This window comes from Camelus bactrianus, chromosome 2 (genome assembly GCF_048773025.1).
Source record: "Camelus bactrianus isolate YW-2024 breed Bactrian camel chromosome 2, ASM4877302v1, whole genome shotgun sequence".
Taxonomy (NCBI): Eukaryota; Metazoa; Chordata; class Mammalia; order Artiodactyla; family Camelidae; genus Camelus; species Camelus bactrianus.
Window position 1 is genome coordinate 85,091,796 of NC_133540.1, and position 18,621 is coordinate 85,110,416.

At 32.6% G+C, this 18,621-nt stretch overlaps 1 protein-coding gene across 8 annotated transcripts in view; it reads right to left on the bottom strand.

Annotated features, from left to right (window-relative positions):
- ANKRD17 (ankyrin repeat domain 17) overlaps positions 1-18,621 on the bottom strand; it is a 155,295-nt gene that overhangs the window by 122,376 nt on the left and 14,298 nt on the right. The window contains exon 1 of one of the 8 annotated variants that reach the window (XM_074344856.1): positions 623-767. The exons of the other annotated variants lie outside the window; for them this stretch is intronic. Within the exon in view, the coding sequence (XP_074200957.1) occupies positions 623-676 (54 nt within the window). The 5' untranslated portion in view covers positions 677-767. Of the gene's footprint in view, positions 1-622; positions 768-18,621 lie in introns of those variants that run through there. 8 annotated transcript variants of the gene reach the window in all.

The window sequence follows — 18,621 nt, forward strand, 5'->3', positions numbered from 1 at the left end:
TTCTCATGACTCAAAATGTAGATTTTTGTGAGTCTCAAGCATTAGTGCCTTAAATTTTAGTCTTTTAATCTTTAATTTAATAATGTATTTTGTAATAAAGTCACACAAAAAACCTAGAATCAGAATGTACCAGCTAAATTAAGCAATTAGACTGATATATATGCTTAATTTTACCCGAGAAACTAAAATAACAAGCTGTTTTTAACAGTTAACTGCAAGCAGAGTTTCGGGCTTAGATATGTAAATGAATTCTAAGACACAAGATACTAAACCTACTCAAAGCTGCTTTGCAGACCCCACCTTCTAATGAGTTAATCTAAAGGTCAACACTAGCACAAGGCTTTTTATTAAGTCCGAGGCCCCCTTTCTTTATTTCCTATCAAACATATATCTACAATTTACAAAACATGAAGTTAAAACAAAATAATTCTAGACTTGTTCAGTAATCATGTGAAACAGACTGGCACATTCTCACACGGAATAAGGTCTGACCGTATCTTGCTTTTATGCTCTGCCTCTCTATGCTCTCTCCTCTAATCTATTCATCTGTAAAATAATTCCGACAGATAAGATTCCTTTGTTCAGATTTCAACTTTCATTTCATTTACAAACCTAGCCCTACCTCAAGAATGTCTTCTAGAACATATGCTTCCATTTCAGCCGCTGTCTCCACCATGTTTTATCAAACTGCCATGTTTCTTACTGCACTATGATTAGATCATTGCCAGCAGGAACACTCCTCTGTGTCAGCAAGGGAACAGGAAATGGAATGTTCTATTACATGCCTAAAGCAGCTTAGCTGTTCACTAGCCAGGCATCTACCAAAAGAGCAGGGGGGTGACTCACTGTGTATTTTTTAAAGATACAGAAGCTCTATTCCAAAGCAAACTTCTGTCAAGTAATTTCAACAGACAAAAAAGATAAAGTCTCCTATTTTACCACTTCAAACTATAAAATCCTAAAATTTCAAAAAAAAATAATGATGTATTTTTTAAAAAGCTATTTAAACACGTCTGGCTCCCTGGTTGAACAAAAGAGGTTGAAGTGGGTTACGTAGCAATTTATCCTTAGTAAAGCCTTGTAGTGAGATTAATGGCTGTATTAAATACACAAAGAAGGAGGCAAGGTAATGCCAAATTAGGAATTTGTTGCCTCAGGCATATGCATTATATAATACATACATTACAGGTGTTGACTTGAGGATGTCAAAAATAATAATTCAATGTAGTTGTTTTTAATAGTAAACTGGTTTTCTATAAACTAATCTGTTTGGAAATATCTAAGAGAATGACAATAACATTCATCAGACTTATAATCATTGAAGCAAGCCATAACACACCACAGTTAAATTCATTTTCTAGGAATGCCTTTAACTTCATTTACTAATCAAAGAAATGGTCTTTTTTCCTCTTTATCATAAATACTATAAGAGACTGTAACATTTCAGGTGAATGAAATTCAGAAACATTGCTTCTGGATCATTAAATAGCAAATAAACTCATGACTGACAACACAGCCAATTTTATATTTATTAGTGTAATTTATCCTTAGTTTAGTAAAATTTGTCACTTTGTCAAATTTCCTTATGTAATCTGGAATAGGAAAAAATGCAATGGGAAAGGAACAATGTTTTATGCTCTGCAGTATTAACAAAATAACCCTGTACTGGTAAGAGTGCCATACAAACTGAATTTGAAGTGATCCCCTAATGTGCAGATTACCCAATCTAATTACAACTCTAGGGTGAACAGTTCTAGTCTAAATTTTCCTAACCTAACTAAAGAAAATGAATTTTTTTAAAGGAAAGGGAAAAGACAGGGAGAAATTAGAGGAGGGAGTTATTATTAACATATATGGTTAAATCTCAGATAAGTGACACTATGAATGGCCTTTTCAGTAATGTCTCCTCAAAGTGATGCCCTGTTTTAGTAGAAAAAGATGATGTAACTCTCTTGGGCCTTAGGTTATTTATCTGTAAAAAGGGATAACATTCATTCAACATGGATTATCTACTGTGTATCAAAAACAGTCCTAGGTAGGTATGGTGAATAAGACACATAAAATTTCTTAACAGGCTCATATGAAGAGTAAATGAAATAAAGTATCTTTTACTCAGTTTCTGATATGTAGGAGACATCCTTACTGTGTCAGGCAATATGAGTTATTTTTAAAATAAACATGTTATTTAACCTTCACAATACCCTAGATGACAATTAAAAACAGTAACATTAATAATTACACTGTGCTTACTATATGCCATAGACCATTTTAAGTGCATTATATGTATTAACTCATTTACTTTTCACAATAATCCTAAAAGAAAGGTACTATTAGATACTCTTATTATCTCCATTCCACACACGTGGAAACTGAGGTACTGAGAGATTAAGCAACTTAACCAATTTACTCCCCACTAAACTAAGTTAAGGAGATAAGATTTGAACTGACGCACTTAGCTCCAATTGAATCTGTCCTCTGAACCATATACTATACTTCCTTCAGGTGATATAATCCTCATTTTACAGATGAGGAAATCAAGTCTCAGACTGTACACAGAGTTATATAGCGTAGATGGCATTCAAACTCATATAGTCTGACTCCAAAGGATGTGTGAAATTAATGGAAAACAAATGATATTAAAAATAACCTCTCCCCTCAGTCCATATGCAATGCTTACATTTATGTATGGGTATGTCTGGCATTTGGAGGCTTCTCAAACAAAACAATGTCCATTGTTACGACACAGCTTATGAAGAATTAGCAAACCTGCTCTTACTATTTTCTGACTTCCAGCTCCAAATAAATTGTTTCTTCTTTAGATTAAGAGAAGTCATCAACAACGTTTCTCTTTCTCAAAACTTTTTCCAACATAAGCAAGTAAAGATAGGTATCTCATACGTTGAAGTATTCTTTAGTCTCATAAATCAAGAATAGACTTTCTAACTTTGACAAGATATCAGGCCACCAAGGTTCAAGTCAATCAAATCATTCACTCTCTCCTTCCCTCGTTCTAGGATTACACGGTGCTTCTACTTTCTGACATTTACTGTTTTCACTAATAACTATGTGATTATGGCTTTCTTGTGGAATTATAAATGGTTATATACCATTTATCATGTCTCTTCCTTACGAATCACAAAGTTGATGAAAGCAGGCAACAGTTCTTTTGCCAATGTATACCCAGGACCAGCAGAGTCTTCGACACAGAGCATGTACTTAAGTATTTGTTGATTAAACAACAAATGCATGAATAAAGGAATCATCTGATATCCAGTTATGCATCCTAACCCCTTATTATTGCTACCACTAGGAATTATTTCCGATGACAAAAACATTTCTTTTGTGACTATTATCTTTAAGTCACTTAAATAAGATATTAAAAATATTAAATATAAACAGAATCTACATTTGAGAATTTCTATAATTCTCTGTTATACAGTAAAATAATTATTTCCTTCTAATTTTATATTCTGGTTCTTTTGTTAATATGATGATCTACACCACAGCATACGATATTCTGGGTAAAAGGTTGAAAGAAGATTCATATACACCTGCCATAAGACCCTACATCCAAAAATTAAGTCACCTTCTTTCTAGTTCAACCTCAATTTCTAGGCAAAAAACCCTATTTTCCCATTTGCCTAAAATGGATTTCAATTTTTTTTTTTTGCCAATGGCAAAGCATTAAAGTGTAAACAGTAATTAATGCACTAACTATGCAAACAAATGTAAACCAACACATGTAGGTAACTTAAATCATAAAGAAAATACTTATTAAAATAAGAAGATTCAAATGTCCAAAGTGAAGAGAAAAGCCTCCCATAAAAAAGGGGTGGTGGGGAAGGACAGAAGAAGCTCAATAACTGCCAAGAATAGATGAAGGAATCTTCTAAAATTTACAATTTTATTTAGGACCAGCACTGATTTCTCTGAACAAGGAACAAGAAAACCAAACAAACACACATACAAAGAAATATGTTGACAAACAAGAAATCCTATTTTGTATGATTTAAAGTTTTGTTGATGTTTATTCTCCCAAATAAAACTTTTATTTTCAATCAAATATTCCTTGTAAAGAAGTTCCATTCCCATCAATTTTTTTTTTCTACTTAGGGAAGGGCAAGATTTTTCAAAACCAACATTTTCAAACAAAACAAGGAGAAATAACTGGCTGCAGCATAAATTTAATTATTTCACCCACCTACATAAAAACAAACTACTAGAAAAACAAAATATGAAACAATTTCTTGTCTCAAAAAGCATGAAATGCAGTCATTATAATATGTCTATTTTTCTCTTTTCTACTTTGTAAGTTAAATTTTAGCAGAAGCGTGAAATACCCTGGACCAAATGAGATACATATATGAGATACAGATATTAAAGAGTTAAACAGAATTTAAATTAAAAGGCTAACACAATCTGGTCAAATTTCTGATAGCCTTTATATGTTATTAAAATAACACTATCCCCATGAATTTACCTTATATTTCTCCTAAACCAATCATGCCATAATATGACTGAGGGTTCTAGATATATGTTTAATGTAGCACAGTAATATTCCTTTCATTACCATCATAGGTTACTTTTTTTTTTCCCAACTATGGTTTTTATCTATAATACACATACATGGAAAAAACACTCATGTATAAAAGAGAATACAGGGAAAAGTAAACCTATCTCTCACAAACCCCTAAAAGGCACAACTAGTTAGGGCATTCTTCCAGAAATAACCTACACATATTAATACAAATGGAAGTATATCGTACATACTTTTCTGCGTCCCTATTTTTTAAATTTAATACTCCATGATAATTATTTCAGATTAGTATGTGTACCTCTCTCTTTGATTTTGATAGTTGCTCAAATTTTCACTAAAAAACTGTACTACAATTTATTCAGTCATTAATTCCCTTTTCATGGACATTTGTGTTGCTTCAGTATTTCATAATGCTGCAAGGAAAATGCCTAATTAAGGGGCACATACCATCTGCACATGCCTGGATAGAACTGTATGGTACATTTCTTGAAGGGTATATGCATTTAAAACTTTGTTACCAAACTGCCCTCTTAAAATTGAATTAATACCCTGACAGTGAATGAGACTACCTGCTTCCCTGCAAATAAAAAGTATTAATAATACAAAGTCTATCTAAAAAAACCCAGATCAGAAATCATTATCAGTTTCAAAACATGTATCTAGCTTTATTCTTACCCCCTTCATCATTTCCACTTTTCAAGGAATTTCAAAGAGAATTACACCTCCTCTTATATAACTTCTGCCTCCTTATCAAAAAAATCACATTCATTCCCTGATGGATAAAGAACTTATTTACCTAAAAAAAAAAAAAAAAAAAAGCCACAATGCAGATTCTATCTATATGCATGCAATTAAAGAAGAGAGAAGAATGGAGAGTCAAATAATCCACCCTTTTAAAAAATCTACTTCTGCTAAATATGGATTTCCATCTAAGCTTACTGGATTCTTTAAGTTAGTAAACTGTGACGTTTCTGTCAGAATTTAGTATTTTAAGATCCAGAATTCTTTGGGTATATACTCACTAATCTAAATCAATAAAATACTTATGAGTATGTATTTGTTTGCCTTCTACATTTATTTCAAACTTTTCCTTTTTAAAGCATAAAATTCATTTTTTTTAATTGAAGTATAATCTGTTTACAATGTGTCAATTTCTGGCATACTGCATAATAGTTCAGTCATATATATACATACATACATTCATTTTCATTGTAGGTTACTACAAGATATTGAATATAGTTCCCTGTGCTACATAGAGTATAAACTTGTTTATAAAGTATAAAATTCTAAATTCTTCCATCATTATTGAAAAAAAATGGAATGCAGACTAAGAAGAAGATAGGGCCACATATAAGCAGCTTTTGTTAAGACAAAGAGCACTCAAGAGCTTCTATCTCAGCTTCTTGGCATACATTTCAGGTCTGATTTTGATAATATTTAAAAATAAGAATGATTAAACCTTCACCAGAACCTCCAAAATAAATGTTAACTGTTTGGACAGGCTTCCAGCTATGTACAGGAAAACCAAAAAGGCTCAGGTAACAAAGGATTAAGTAAGGATGTATAAAATTGTTAACTTCATAAATAAAATCAAAGGCCATCCAGAGGTGAATTCTAAATGTGAGGGAGGGTATTTATTGGTTAAATAAATTTTCTCAAGGCTAATATTATAAAAAGCCCTAATAAACTTCTTTTTTGAAAGATCATACTTAGCATTTTGATCATTCATTTATATAAATATTTACTGAGTGCTTACTAGGTGACAAGCTTTATACTACACAATGGATATAGAATGACAAAGTTAGTCTACCTTCAAGAGTCTATAATCTGGAAAAACTTGATCCTGATTCTTGACAAAGTTTAAAATCAAAATCCTCAATGATTTTTTCATCTCCTCTGATATGTAGTTCCTTTCCATTTTTCTTTAATCCAACTAATGAATAAAACCCCAAACTCCACTTAGAACAGTACAAAAAGTATTATTATATTTGAACAAGTATTTCGTCCAATGTGTCCTATGGGTAAAACTGAATACAAATATAAGTAATACACTAAGCAAGGTAAAAAAGCTTTCCCTCCTTTCACATCTCTAATAACAGTTGTGTCTATTGGACACTTCCATTTGTTGTCTCTACCCATGATGGGTCACACCATGAATTCATTCTTTTCTAGTATTCCCAAAAGGCTCTATGTATATAAAATTGATTAGATATTTATTGTTTTTAGAGAACACTCACCTCCCAAGTTTGTACAACACTTCAAATAAAAATAAAAACAAGTACATATATAATAGAAATAATATATTTCAATGTTTTTTTTAATAGGCTAAAGAAACTGATAGAATGGCACTCTCAATTTGGTCAGCAACCATTACCTGTCTTCTGCTCCAAAGCAACAAGTATCTACCAACAAAAAGAAATACACCCCCTACACCCACACCAACCCCCCCACTACCCACCAAAGAGGTGGGGAGAGTAGAGAGGCTGGGGGAAAAAATACAATTATAAGAGAAAACTTAAGTCCAAAGCCAATTTTTCTGAGTCATCAATTTCTACCACCCTCCTGAAGGACAACTGTCCTACTCTAGGAGACTTAAGAAACAGCTCCAGGTAACTCATTTAAGATAGTATCAAAGGCATGGGAAATAATCAGGATGTAAAAACCACCCAAGTAACCATGCAATCTCAACTCCTTCTATGGTTGCCTGATGGTCTGGAATTGCAGACAACAAGCTCCAATCAGTCTGGTTTCTCATGATGTCTGCTATTTCTAGCCTAATCTATTCATGATAAATCTTGGATTCTTTGCCTGCAAGCAATTACTGCAAGTACTTTTTCTGACTCATAGTTCCATCTCCTAAGAAATGTACTACATTAATTGTCTATATCCTCAAAAGGCTAGGTCAAAAATTGCAAAAGTGTCTCACAATAGTTTCTATGCATATAAAATTGATAAGATATTTATTGTTTTTAGAGAACATTCACCTCCCAAACTTGGAGCACCATTACCTTTTCCACTAACTTGAGCCTGAACAGAGATAGAGGATCTTCAGGGGCTGTCACAAAAGGAGCATCTCAGAGCATAACTGTGACGTTTCAAATATAGATAGGATTCCAACACAACCCTCATAACACACACACACATAAAGAAATACTGATTTCATTCAATGTAACTGTGACTCTTTGGTCATCATAAGGATGTTTCACAACACAGCAATATTACCATTACTTTCAACTTCCTCCACAAATTTCAGATATCCAGTTTTACTATCAAATCTCCAACAAAAGCCAACACAATATAAGAAAACAGAAGTTAATATAAACTTTTCATGTGTGTAATAGATAAATACTAGTATGTTTTATGAAATCACTAGTATGTTTTAGGATATCAAATTTAACCCATATTCATATCTTTCAACAGCTCCCTCACAAATTTCTTAAGAGCCAACTAATTTTAGAATTACTTAACAATTCTCATCCTCTTCAAGAACATACATACCAATGTCTCAGTAAAGGTAGTTAATATTGTTTCAAGAGTAGGCACTGAAAAACTAATCACTTACAAAATGTTTAAAAGCACGATTAACTGCCAGATATAATTTTATACTTAATACTTGTTTTTGTATGTTCAAGTAAACCACTTCCCTCTTATACCAATTCCACAATTTCCAGTCAAGTGCTTTGTTATTTTAAGGGTATACATTTGTAAAACTTGTTTTTTGTTTTTTGTTTTTAACATTCCAGCTTGCTTAGAATACTATGTATAATTTAAGCAGAATCATTATAGGTAAAGTACCTAGGTCTTAGCATCTTTTGCAGCTTACACTTTTAATATTTAAAGTCATAAAACAGCATAAGATTTTATGATTTTTAAAATCAAATCTGAAAAACATACAATTAGAAATCTGCTTCCCAAAAAATGTTTATGATGCTACACTCCTAAAGCTAAACTAAGCAAAAAACATTTTACCTATGTACAGTAGAAACAGGATGCTAGCCTATTTTTAAGTTGAAGTGGCATCAAAATAAAACTTCTTTCATTCAACATATATTGTCCAGCTAGGGACATAATATGAGTTCCATGTTTAGAAGGCTTTAAAAAAGGCCATTTCTATGTCCATCTTCCTTATTCCAGAAGATATACCCTGCCTCCAGTAGCTGTGGCTCTTCTTGATCACATGACTTTCTTATGGACAAACCAGTAGGTAATCCCAGTACCTAAGAGAAAATGTCATCTTATTTAGAGGCACTAGCGGGAAGAACTCAGAATTTTCCCATACACCCGAATTTTTAATGATAAACATTTTTTTAAAAAAGAATCACAGAAAGGATTCAGGAATTTACATACAAAATAAAGAGCGTATGCCAGTCAATAATTATGCATCCTACATTAAAATATTCACATTTGTATTCTATGCAACTTTCCAGTTTCCAGGAGTTAATTCTCATGTGTCCCCCTATTTCTACCTCACATAGTTTCTAAAATTCATGTGACCCTGGAATGTCAATTTATAAGTAAACTTTATTACCTTAGTAGGTAAATGCAGCACATCTGCAATCTTTTTAACATTATAAATGCAACGCATGAAAGCGGGTTTTTTAAAAAGTTCAAAGGCCACAAAGGCAAGAGATGAACAATAAGTCTTTTTTGTTACTTGCCTGCGTCAAAATGGCAATACATTGTTACATTAACAAACATCTAATGTGGTTACCAGCTTAACTTCTAATGTCACTTTACTTCTGTTGCTTGATTTATCAATTTATGTGCTATCTATGGACTTAGCATTGAAAAATGAACACTTGCTTCATTGTTTTCTACTCCTAATTTTATAGGCTGTATTATTTTTACATTATAAAAGTTTGTAACTATACTCCTTAACTACTTCATAAATATAATTATGTTTATTTTATATATCTTTTAGGTTGATTCTAAAAACTAAAAATTAATTAAGTGCATTTATAACGAGACTACGTAAATACTAACCACTGAAGGAAATGTAATTTTATATCATTTGGACATTATTGGTTTAAACAGAACTGTCCATGTATGCTTAGAGTAATGACATTCTTGAATTTTCTTCTAGTTTTCTTTAGTTTTTTTTTGAAGGACCAGACTGCCTCTGTAGCTATTAGTTTCCTTCCCCTGACATTGACCTACCACTATATCCTCTATCTTGGACTGCATTTTTCATTGCACTATAGTATCTTAAATATTTTCATATAAGGTACATAGTTTTTCTAAGCGTAAAAATGTACTCATCCTCATTTGATAAAGAGTATGGTTAAGCATAAAAAAATTAGGCCCAAATCTATTCTCCCCCAAATGGTGAAAACACTGCTTCACTGTCTTCAAGCACTCAGCATGGCTGCTTGAAGAGTCAGTTATTTGATTTTCCATTTTTTATTCCCTCTCTCTGGCAGTAATGGAGGATTTTCTTTTTATGCTCAGAGTTCTGAACTTTTACCAGATGTGTCTAGATGTAGATCAATCTTTTTCCGTTCATCCTGCATGGTACTAGATGGGTTCTTTCAATGTGAAATTCATTACCTTTCTCCGACACATGAAATTTTCTTCAATTATTTCTTCAATAGTTTTCTGCTTCCCACTTTCCTGTTCTGTACTTCTAGAATTCACATTTACGGATGTAAAACTTTGTGATGTATTTTCCACATCTCTTTTTCTCTCAATTTTTCCAGATCTTTTTTTTTTTTTCTTCTTCATATGCACAGAGCTCCTCCTCTTTAGTTCCAAATCAACAACTAAGTCTTGATTCAGGCTAAACTGTTATTTAAACCAGCCATTAAAATTTTTCTTCTTAATTTTCAAAATCTTTTCTGTTTCTCTGCCCCCTTTTCAGTGAAACTATGATTAATCATTATAACTTGTTGTTAAATCTTAGTAAAATACATATTACAGTTTTTCTTTGAAGTTTTCTTCTGAATTATATCTGAGGTCAGTTGTTCTTTTATTCATTTTAATCCTCTTCCATCTTCATTCTCCTCACTTGTCTGATTATCTCCATCTGTTCATACTTGCAAACAAAAGATTACTTTAGAGAGTACAGGGAACAATTATGGGTTTTCTTTGAGGTTGTTCGGGATTGTTTTCCAAAGTGGCTTTTCCCTTAAATGGGAGAGTAGTAATATTTAAACAGGCAGGCAATATAGATAAGCAGGCATCCCAGAAAGGTACCTATACAGAAGTCAAGCTTGCTAGGATCCAACGGCTTTTCTCTGAAGAGGAATGCTCCAGTGCCTCTGCGTCTCTCAGGTTTCAACACCACAGATGTCCCACTGAACTGCTAGTCTACTTTCTTAGAAGAGAACAGTTCTTAGACTTCAGGCCTGAGGGCAGGCACAACTGCTACCAGAGCTGTTTAGACTGGAGAAAGGGCAGGAAGGAGGCGAACTAACCTAGCATTTTGAAAAATTATTCTTTAAAAAATTCTTGATTATTATCCCATTGCCCACAACTGTTCTTTGTATTTGTTGGCTCCAACCTTGGAGCCTTTCTCAAGTTCCCCTAGGAAAACCTGAGCTTACCTCTGGTATCTTGAGTTACAGTTTCCTCTGAGATTTTGCTGTCAATCCGATCCCGTGAATTTCTATCTTCTTCAAAATTCCTGGTCCTCTGATGGTACCTGTAGTGGACTGTGAACTGTAATTTTACTGCTCAACATGCTTTTTCCCCACCCCCTTTTTCTAGTAACATAATCCCTCTTGTCTGCAGGGAAAATATTCCATGTGTTTTGGGTGGAGGTGAGTCTTCCCAGCCACCACTGGGGTGGCCACAGGACCCAGGTCTGGCTAGAGTATCCCATCCCTATCTCCTTTGGCAGCCAAATTTGCCTGGCTGAAAATAAAACTAATACAGAGGACAAGAGAGACTAAAATGTTGAAAAGAAAACCAGCACTGATGATATTACTCAAATCTGGGCTTATCCATGCCTAAAGCTGGAGCTTTTTTCCATTTTTCCTACACATATCCAAGCACACATAAAGTTACAGAATTAATGAGGTCCTTCTGCTCCTCTTTAACGTATTTTGATCAATGTAATAACATCTGTTCCTGCTTTTCAAAACTGACTTAATTCAACCTTTAAACAATGTAAGTGGGATACTGGGAAGGGAAGGAAGTTAAAGGAATGTACTCACTCCACCATATTTAGAAGAAAAGTTAAGGCAATAACTGTAAAATAAGCCTCAAGGAATAAAATTAAATCTTTATAGTTTGGTGTTAAACATATAATGAGGAAACAGCTGTAAACTTTATTAAGTACATCTTATCGTTCTGTAAGATATCCTTCATACCTTTAGGGGAAGAAAAAGCAGATATAAAAACCAATTATCTCTTAACATATTTTTTCTCTGAGTCAAGATTTCAATGGTTTCAAAAAGAATAAGGGAGGAAAGGCTGGTAGTGATTTAAAATGTTCTAATCTATTATTTATCCAAAGAAAACACTCTGATTATATAGTGGCAACCTTTGGAAGAAAATTTCTTTAGCTTTGGTGTGATTATTTGCATAGAGTTATGGAAGGGGTTGTTTACTTTTTAACTTTACAGGTGATAAAAAGGACAGAAGGGCACTGAACTTCTCAACAGATAAAAGATGAAATCCAGTACTCTTCACCCAAGGTAAATAAAATAATCCATGGTTCATTGACCTATGCCTCAAAAACTCTATGATCCTCCTGAAACAATCTGCAAAATGCTGTACGTATATATTTAAGTACATTGGGGGGAAGAACAGGTCCATAGTTTTCATCAGAATCTAACTAAAATCCATGACCTAAGAAAGGTAAAGAAAACTGCTCCTGACTGAAAAAGAACAATGACAACTTCATTCAAGAATTACATGTAACAATTAAATACCCAAAAAACTAAGTAATGAATAGCTCCAACATATAAGACAGTGTGCTAGATAAACAAGCTATCTTCATATTTTAGAAAAACTGTTAGAAAGAATTATTAGCTTCAACACGGATGAAGAAAGTGAGGTTAAGTAGTAACCTTCCCAAAGTCACATAGTGTTAAAGCAGGATTCAAAAGCAAGTTTCCTAACTTGACTTTAAATTCTTTCCATGTGTTTTTTTCCCAGGAGAAATATTAGAAAAGAAATACAAATACAGTGGGTTATTTCATAATGGAATGTAATTTTACATCAAGCAAAGAAATTGCCAAGTATTTACATGCCTGGAGTTTAATGAAATTGGAATCTGACGCTTCTTCCTAATTGCCCTTTGATTAAGATTTTCAGAGAAATTTCTACTTCTAGTAGTGAGGTCAGGAGGACATTAGTGTTTAAGATGTTCAAGGCTTAACATTCAAGGCTGTCTAAGCTAATGAATGGATCCTTTTGCTATTATTCTGTTCTGGGCCACATGGGAAACAAAATGAAGTTGCTCATGCACGGAAGACAAAAAGCTGCAACACCAAGCTCATGTTTTTTATGTCTTAGCATACAAGATAAGAAGATCTGGTGGTAAGACTAAAGTAGGTAAGAATTTCTACATATGAAAAGATCTCCCACATACTAAGGCACATTAACAACTTAAAACATATCCCAGAACTAGGATCTGGCCAAGAGAACTCAGTACAAAAGTTTGAGTTGAAGCCAGAAAGCTGGGTCAAATAGTGGAGAGGATCTGAGACTTTACAGTGGTAATATTGGGTAGAGTGAAAAAAGAAAGGAAGGAAAGGTATAAGTGAAAGAATAATCCACAAAGCCAATTAAGCATGTTTTAAAGGTTCTGAGATTTAGAGAACAGCATGGTCAAATCTTTGCTTTGATACTTTACCATTTTATCTAGAACCACTGAATCACCTGCTAAGCTCACAGCAGAGAAGTCACAGAATTATGATTTGCTTCATCATTCCCACAAAAGGAGATAAAAGAGTAAGAAAAGCATACTGCATTTCCCATTACTCTTATCTCTCCCTCTTTATTAACAATATGATTAAGGAGCAAATATTTTTAAACTATGGGGAAATTTAAGAATATATTCTATTTAAATACTAAAAATCTAATAAATCCAAAATGTAATCCTAAAAGAGGATCTAGCCCACATAACTTTCATTTATGGCATCTTCATTATAGAATTCTACTTCCTATGCTAACACTGGCTCCACCTAAAATAAATTAACCCACATACACAATTACAGCCAAAGAGTTTTAATGGCAATCTATGAATTCAATAAAATAATCAAATTAAATGGAATTAGGAAGGAAAATAAAAGTCAGACTATTCTAAATTACAGATTTTAAATTGTGTTTTTTAAAAACAGCAAAGATATTACTAGTCAGTAACGCCATTTTCACAAAGTAATCTGTTCTTCCTCAAACTTCAGTTTTAAACACTAATATGGAGACTGCTATAGTTCACAAATGTTTTCACGTAATTATCGCATCTGACCCCCAACAAAAGAAGAAAGTATTGTGATGTCCCTTTGGTGTGAGACTGAGAGATTCAGCTTGCATATCACATTTACTTGACAGTATGAATTAAGAGATGTAGTAGGGTCTAAGACAGCATTCTTCTCACTTTACGTTTTGAAAACTTACTATAAAAAAGAAGTCATTTACAAGGTATGCGTGTTGATTTGATGTGCCAGAAAAGGTGAAGGATAGTACAGTATTCACTCACAACTTACGAAATCCATCTCAAGATCAATCACCTGAATTTTCCCAAGAGGGAGTTAGAGAAACAACAAAATTTAACAGAACAGAGCAACGCTAACTAACTATACTCCAATAAAGTCTTTTTTAGGGGGGAGAGGATGGGGAGAAACAGTCTTATAATCTGGTGTTCTAATCAACTCTTAAACATACCAAGACTATTACTACTTATGTATAATGATCCAGGGGTAGGTCATAAATTAGAAAGAGATGTCATTCACACAGACCTGTAAAGAGGACCTAGACGCCAGATGAAATAAGGTAGTAAGCTTTACAATTTATACAAAACATTTCTTGAGCAATTACTAGGAGAGACCATAAAAGAGCAGTAGGGAGGCAGTGAACTATAGGAGTTAAAAAAGCAGACTGCCCACGTTTATATTCCATTTCCATCATTTACAGTGACTCTGAGCAAGTTATTCTTTTCCTTGGTTTTTTTTAACCATAAAATGTGGATCATAGTATTATCTAACTCTTAGAGTTGTTGTGAGGGCTAAATGAGATACTATACACAAAGCAAATAGAACTGTGCATGGCATATCATTAAGAACTCATTAAAATATTAGTTGTTGAGGTTATAATTACCCAATGTGCTAACTGTTATGAATACCTTCAGGGAAGAGGTGATACTTTACTGACTCTTAATGGATAAATCAGTCAACAGAGAGTGACGTAACAGAAAATAGGTATTAATGGGGCTTGAAAGCTGACATTTGACATAGCACATTTTAAAACATACTAAAATACTACAAAAATCATCATAGTTTAAAAAGTACGGCATTCATACACATAATAAAATGCGAGTTAGAAAAGACCCATGTACTTTTAGTCTAGCACTTTCATCACCGGTGTATATCCTACCAAAATACAGAAATACACACAGATAAATATCAAAAAGAGTCTATGGCAGTACTGTTTGTAATGGAAGAACACTGGGCACAACCAAAATACTGTCTATAAACAATCAAACCAGGGAAGTCATGATACCTGACAAGGGATTACTCCACAGCCACTAAAAGAAATAAAATAAACAACATATATATTTATACAGGAAGAGTCTATAATAAAATATTAACTTTAAAAAGAAATTTACAGAATATTTTTATAATGACTATTCATGCAAAACAAAAATTTGTTTACAAAAAAGTACACGTGGATATATGCGTGCAAATGCATAAAGTTATGAAATTATATACATTTAAAATTTATAAATTGGGATATAAAAGGGAAATTTCCAACTCATAACTTATCTTCTACTGTTTAAATTTTTACAATTTACATTCACTATATGATTTAATAAAAACAGGAAAAAGATAATGCAGTCTCCCTTTAAGACTCCTCCAGCATTAAACAAACACCAGTCACAGTTTAGTAACTTTGCTACATACTTTAACATAAATTTGATTTAAAAGATGTATTGTTCCCTTAGTAGAATGAAAACTTATCTCAAGTCATATAGCAGCTCTTCTATTTTAGCATTTTCTGAATAGCAACTGCGTAAGTATTAAATTACTCCTGGTTTACTTGTAATATATATATATATATTTGTTTGATTGAAGTATAGTTGATTTACAATGTTGTATTAGTTTCTGGTATACAACATAGTGATTCAGTTATAGAAATACATATATAAACATTGGGATATATGTATCTTTTCAAATTAGAATTTTCTCCAGATATATGCCAAGGAGTGGGATTGCTGGATCCTTTGGTAACTCTATTTTTAGCTTTTTAAGGAATCTCTATACTGTTTTTCATTATGGTTGCACCAAATGACTTACCCACCAACAATGTAGAAGGGTTCCCTTTTCTCCACACCCTCTCCAGCATTTATTGTTTATAGACTTTTTCATCATGGCCATTCTGACTGGTGTGATGTGATACTTCATTGTAGTTTTGATTTACATTTCTCTGATAATTAGCAATACTGAGCATCTTTTAATGTGCCTATTGACCACCTGTATGTCTTCTGTGATGAAATGTCTATTTAGGTCTTCTGCTCATTTTTTGATTGTGTTTTTTCATTTTCTGGGTTTTTGTTGTTGTTGTTCTTGTAGTTATTGAGTTAAATGAGCTATCTGTATATTCTGGAAATTAAGCCCTTGTCAGTCACATTGTTGACAAATATTTTCTCAGTCCACAGGCTGTCTTTTCATTTTGTTTATGGTTTCCTTTGCTGTGCAAAAACTTCTAAGTTTGATTAGGCCCTTTTTGTTTATTTTTGCTTTTATTTCTATTGCCTTGTGAGTTAAAATATATTTTTAAAATATTGAAACAAAGCTAAAGAACACTGGAAGGATAATGCAAGAGAAGTAAAATACATTCATAGAATTTGTAGATCCTGCCCTAATAGTGTATGGAGGTGTTTAAGCCTAAAGACAGACTAGTTAAGACTAACAACATCATACATCAATAAGAAACGGTATAGATGCTGGTGCTGAAAGCATTTTTACTTCTTTAGTAGCAATTTGGAAGAGAGGGAGGGAGGGAATAAAGGAAACAAAGAAGCCGCCACTGACTACGTTAAATGAAAAATATGGAAATTACTTTGTTAACCATAAAACCCTACAGACGTTAGCTACTTATCAAACAGCACAGGAAACTGCTTAGTACAACCAATTTTAGTATATGGGCATGCAGGTTATACAAATGCAATACATATAGAGATGTATATACTGAGCAGATATAATCCAGTCTATTATTCTACAGTCTAAATACATGAAATAGCACTTCAAATAGTGGGAAAGGATAGACTATGAAATAGCTAAATCAACTGATTAACTACTTGGAAATATAAGATTAAGTTCCTATCTTCTCCCATAAGCCAATATAAATTTGAATTACATGAACTGAGTGTAAAAATTAAGAGGCACAATAGCCAAGAGGTGGAAGCAACCCAACTGTTCATCGATGGATGAATGGATAAAACAAAATGTGATATATACATGCAATGGAATATTCACTCTTAAAGGAGAATGAAATCCTGCCAAAAGATATAACATGTATGACTCTTAAGGACATTATGCTAAGTGAAATACGCCAGTCACAAAAAGACAAACACTGTATAAATCCACTTATATGAAGTACCTAAAGTAGTTAAATTCATAGAAACATTAAGTGGTTACCAGGAGTTGGGGGAAAGGGGAACAGGAAGTTGTTGTTTAATAAGTATAGCATTTCTGTTTTACAAGATGAAAAAGTCCTGGAGATCTGTTACACAATAGTGTGAATACACTTAACACTACTGAACTGTATACTTAAATGATTAAAGTGGTAAAATTTTTGTGTTGTTAGCCATAATTAAATTGTTTTAATTATTAAAAAAATTAAGAAGTACACACTGAATTACTTATGCCACTTTAAAAAATTACTAAACTACAAAGAAATCAAGTAAAACATTTTGATCAAACTTCTAACAACCAATAGCAAAAATGGTTAAAAATATAACTGTAAGATTAAAAGGAAAAAGGATGCACAAAAATTAAATCTGTAAAGCACAAATCTTTGTAAGATTGATGTAAGAAGGAAATGATAGTTTCTCCCAATAAATATGAAAATCTAATATGAAATAGGTAATCTCCATAAAAATATAAATTAAAATGTTAATGAAATCAAATCCAACAGTATATTAAAAGAAAACTACATCACAGTAAGTATTCCAAACACAGTTTAGTACTAGGAAATTTATTATTGAAATTCATTATATGAATAGATTGGGGAGAAGGGGAAGAAATAATCTTTTCAACAGATGCCAAAAAAGCATTTGATAAAATTCAGTATATATTTCTGATAATATTTAGCAGGGTAAGAGAAAAATATATACTAAATAGATACAGCATATTTGTATTATACTTAATACTGACATAACAGTACTCCCACTAAAACAAGGGAAAGATAAGGATAGCCTATATTACCACCTTTATTCAACATTTTGGGAATGTTCAAAACTGATGTAATAAGAGAAGAAAAGCAAACAAGAGGTGTAAATATTGAACAAGAAGAGATTAAGGCAATCATTTATTGGAGTCAATATAACATTTTAGTCAGAAAATAGACTCAATATATGAGAATTCAGTTGAGTGGTCATATACACAAGATCGAAATATGAAAATCAATAGGTTTCTATATTTCAGAAATAACTAAATTAGAAAGTACAAAAGAATAAAAAAAATACCATTCATGAGAGCAATAGCAACTATGAATAATCTGGACTAAACTCCACAAGAAATGTATAAGACCTATATGAAAACTGTAAAATTTTATTAAAGACAGATGAAGGGCCTGAAAAAATATAGGCATGCCATATTTCTACATGGGGATGCTCAGTATTATACATTTATTTCTCCCCAAACTAGTTCAAATTTTAATGTATTCCAATCATAATTCCAATAGGCATTTTACAGCAG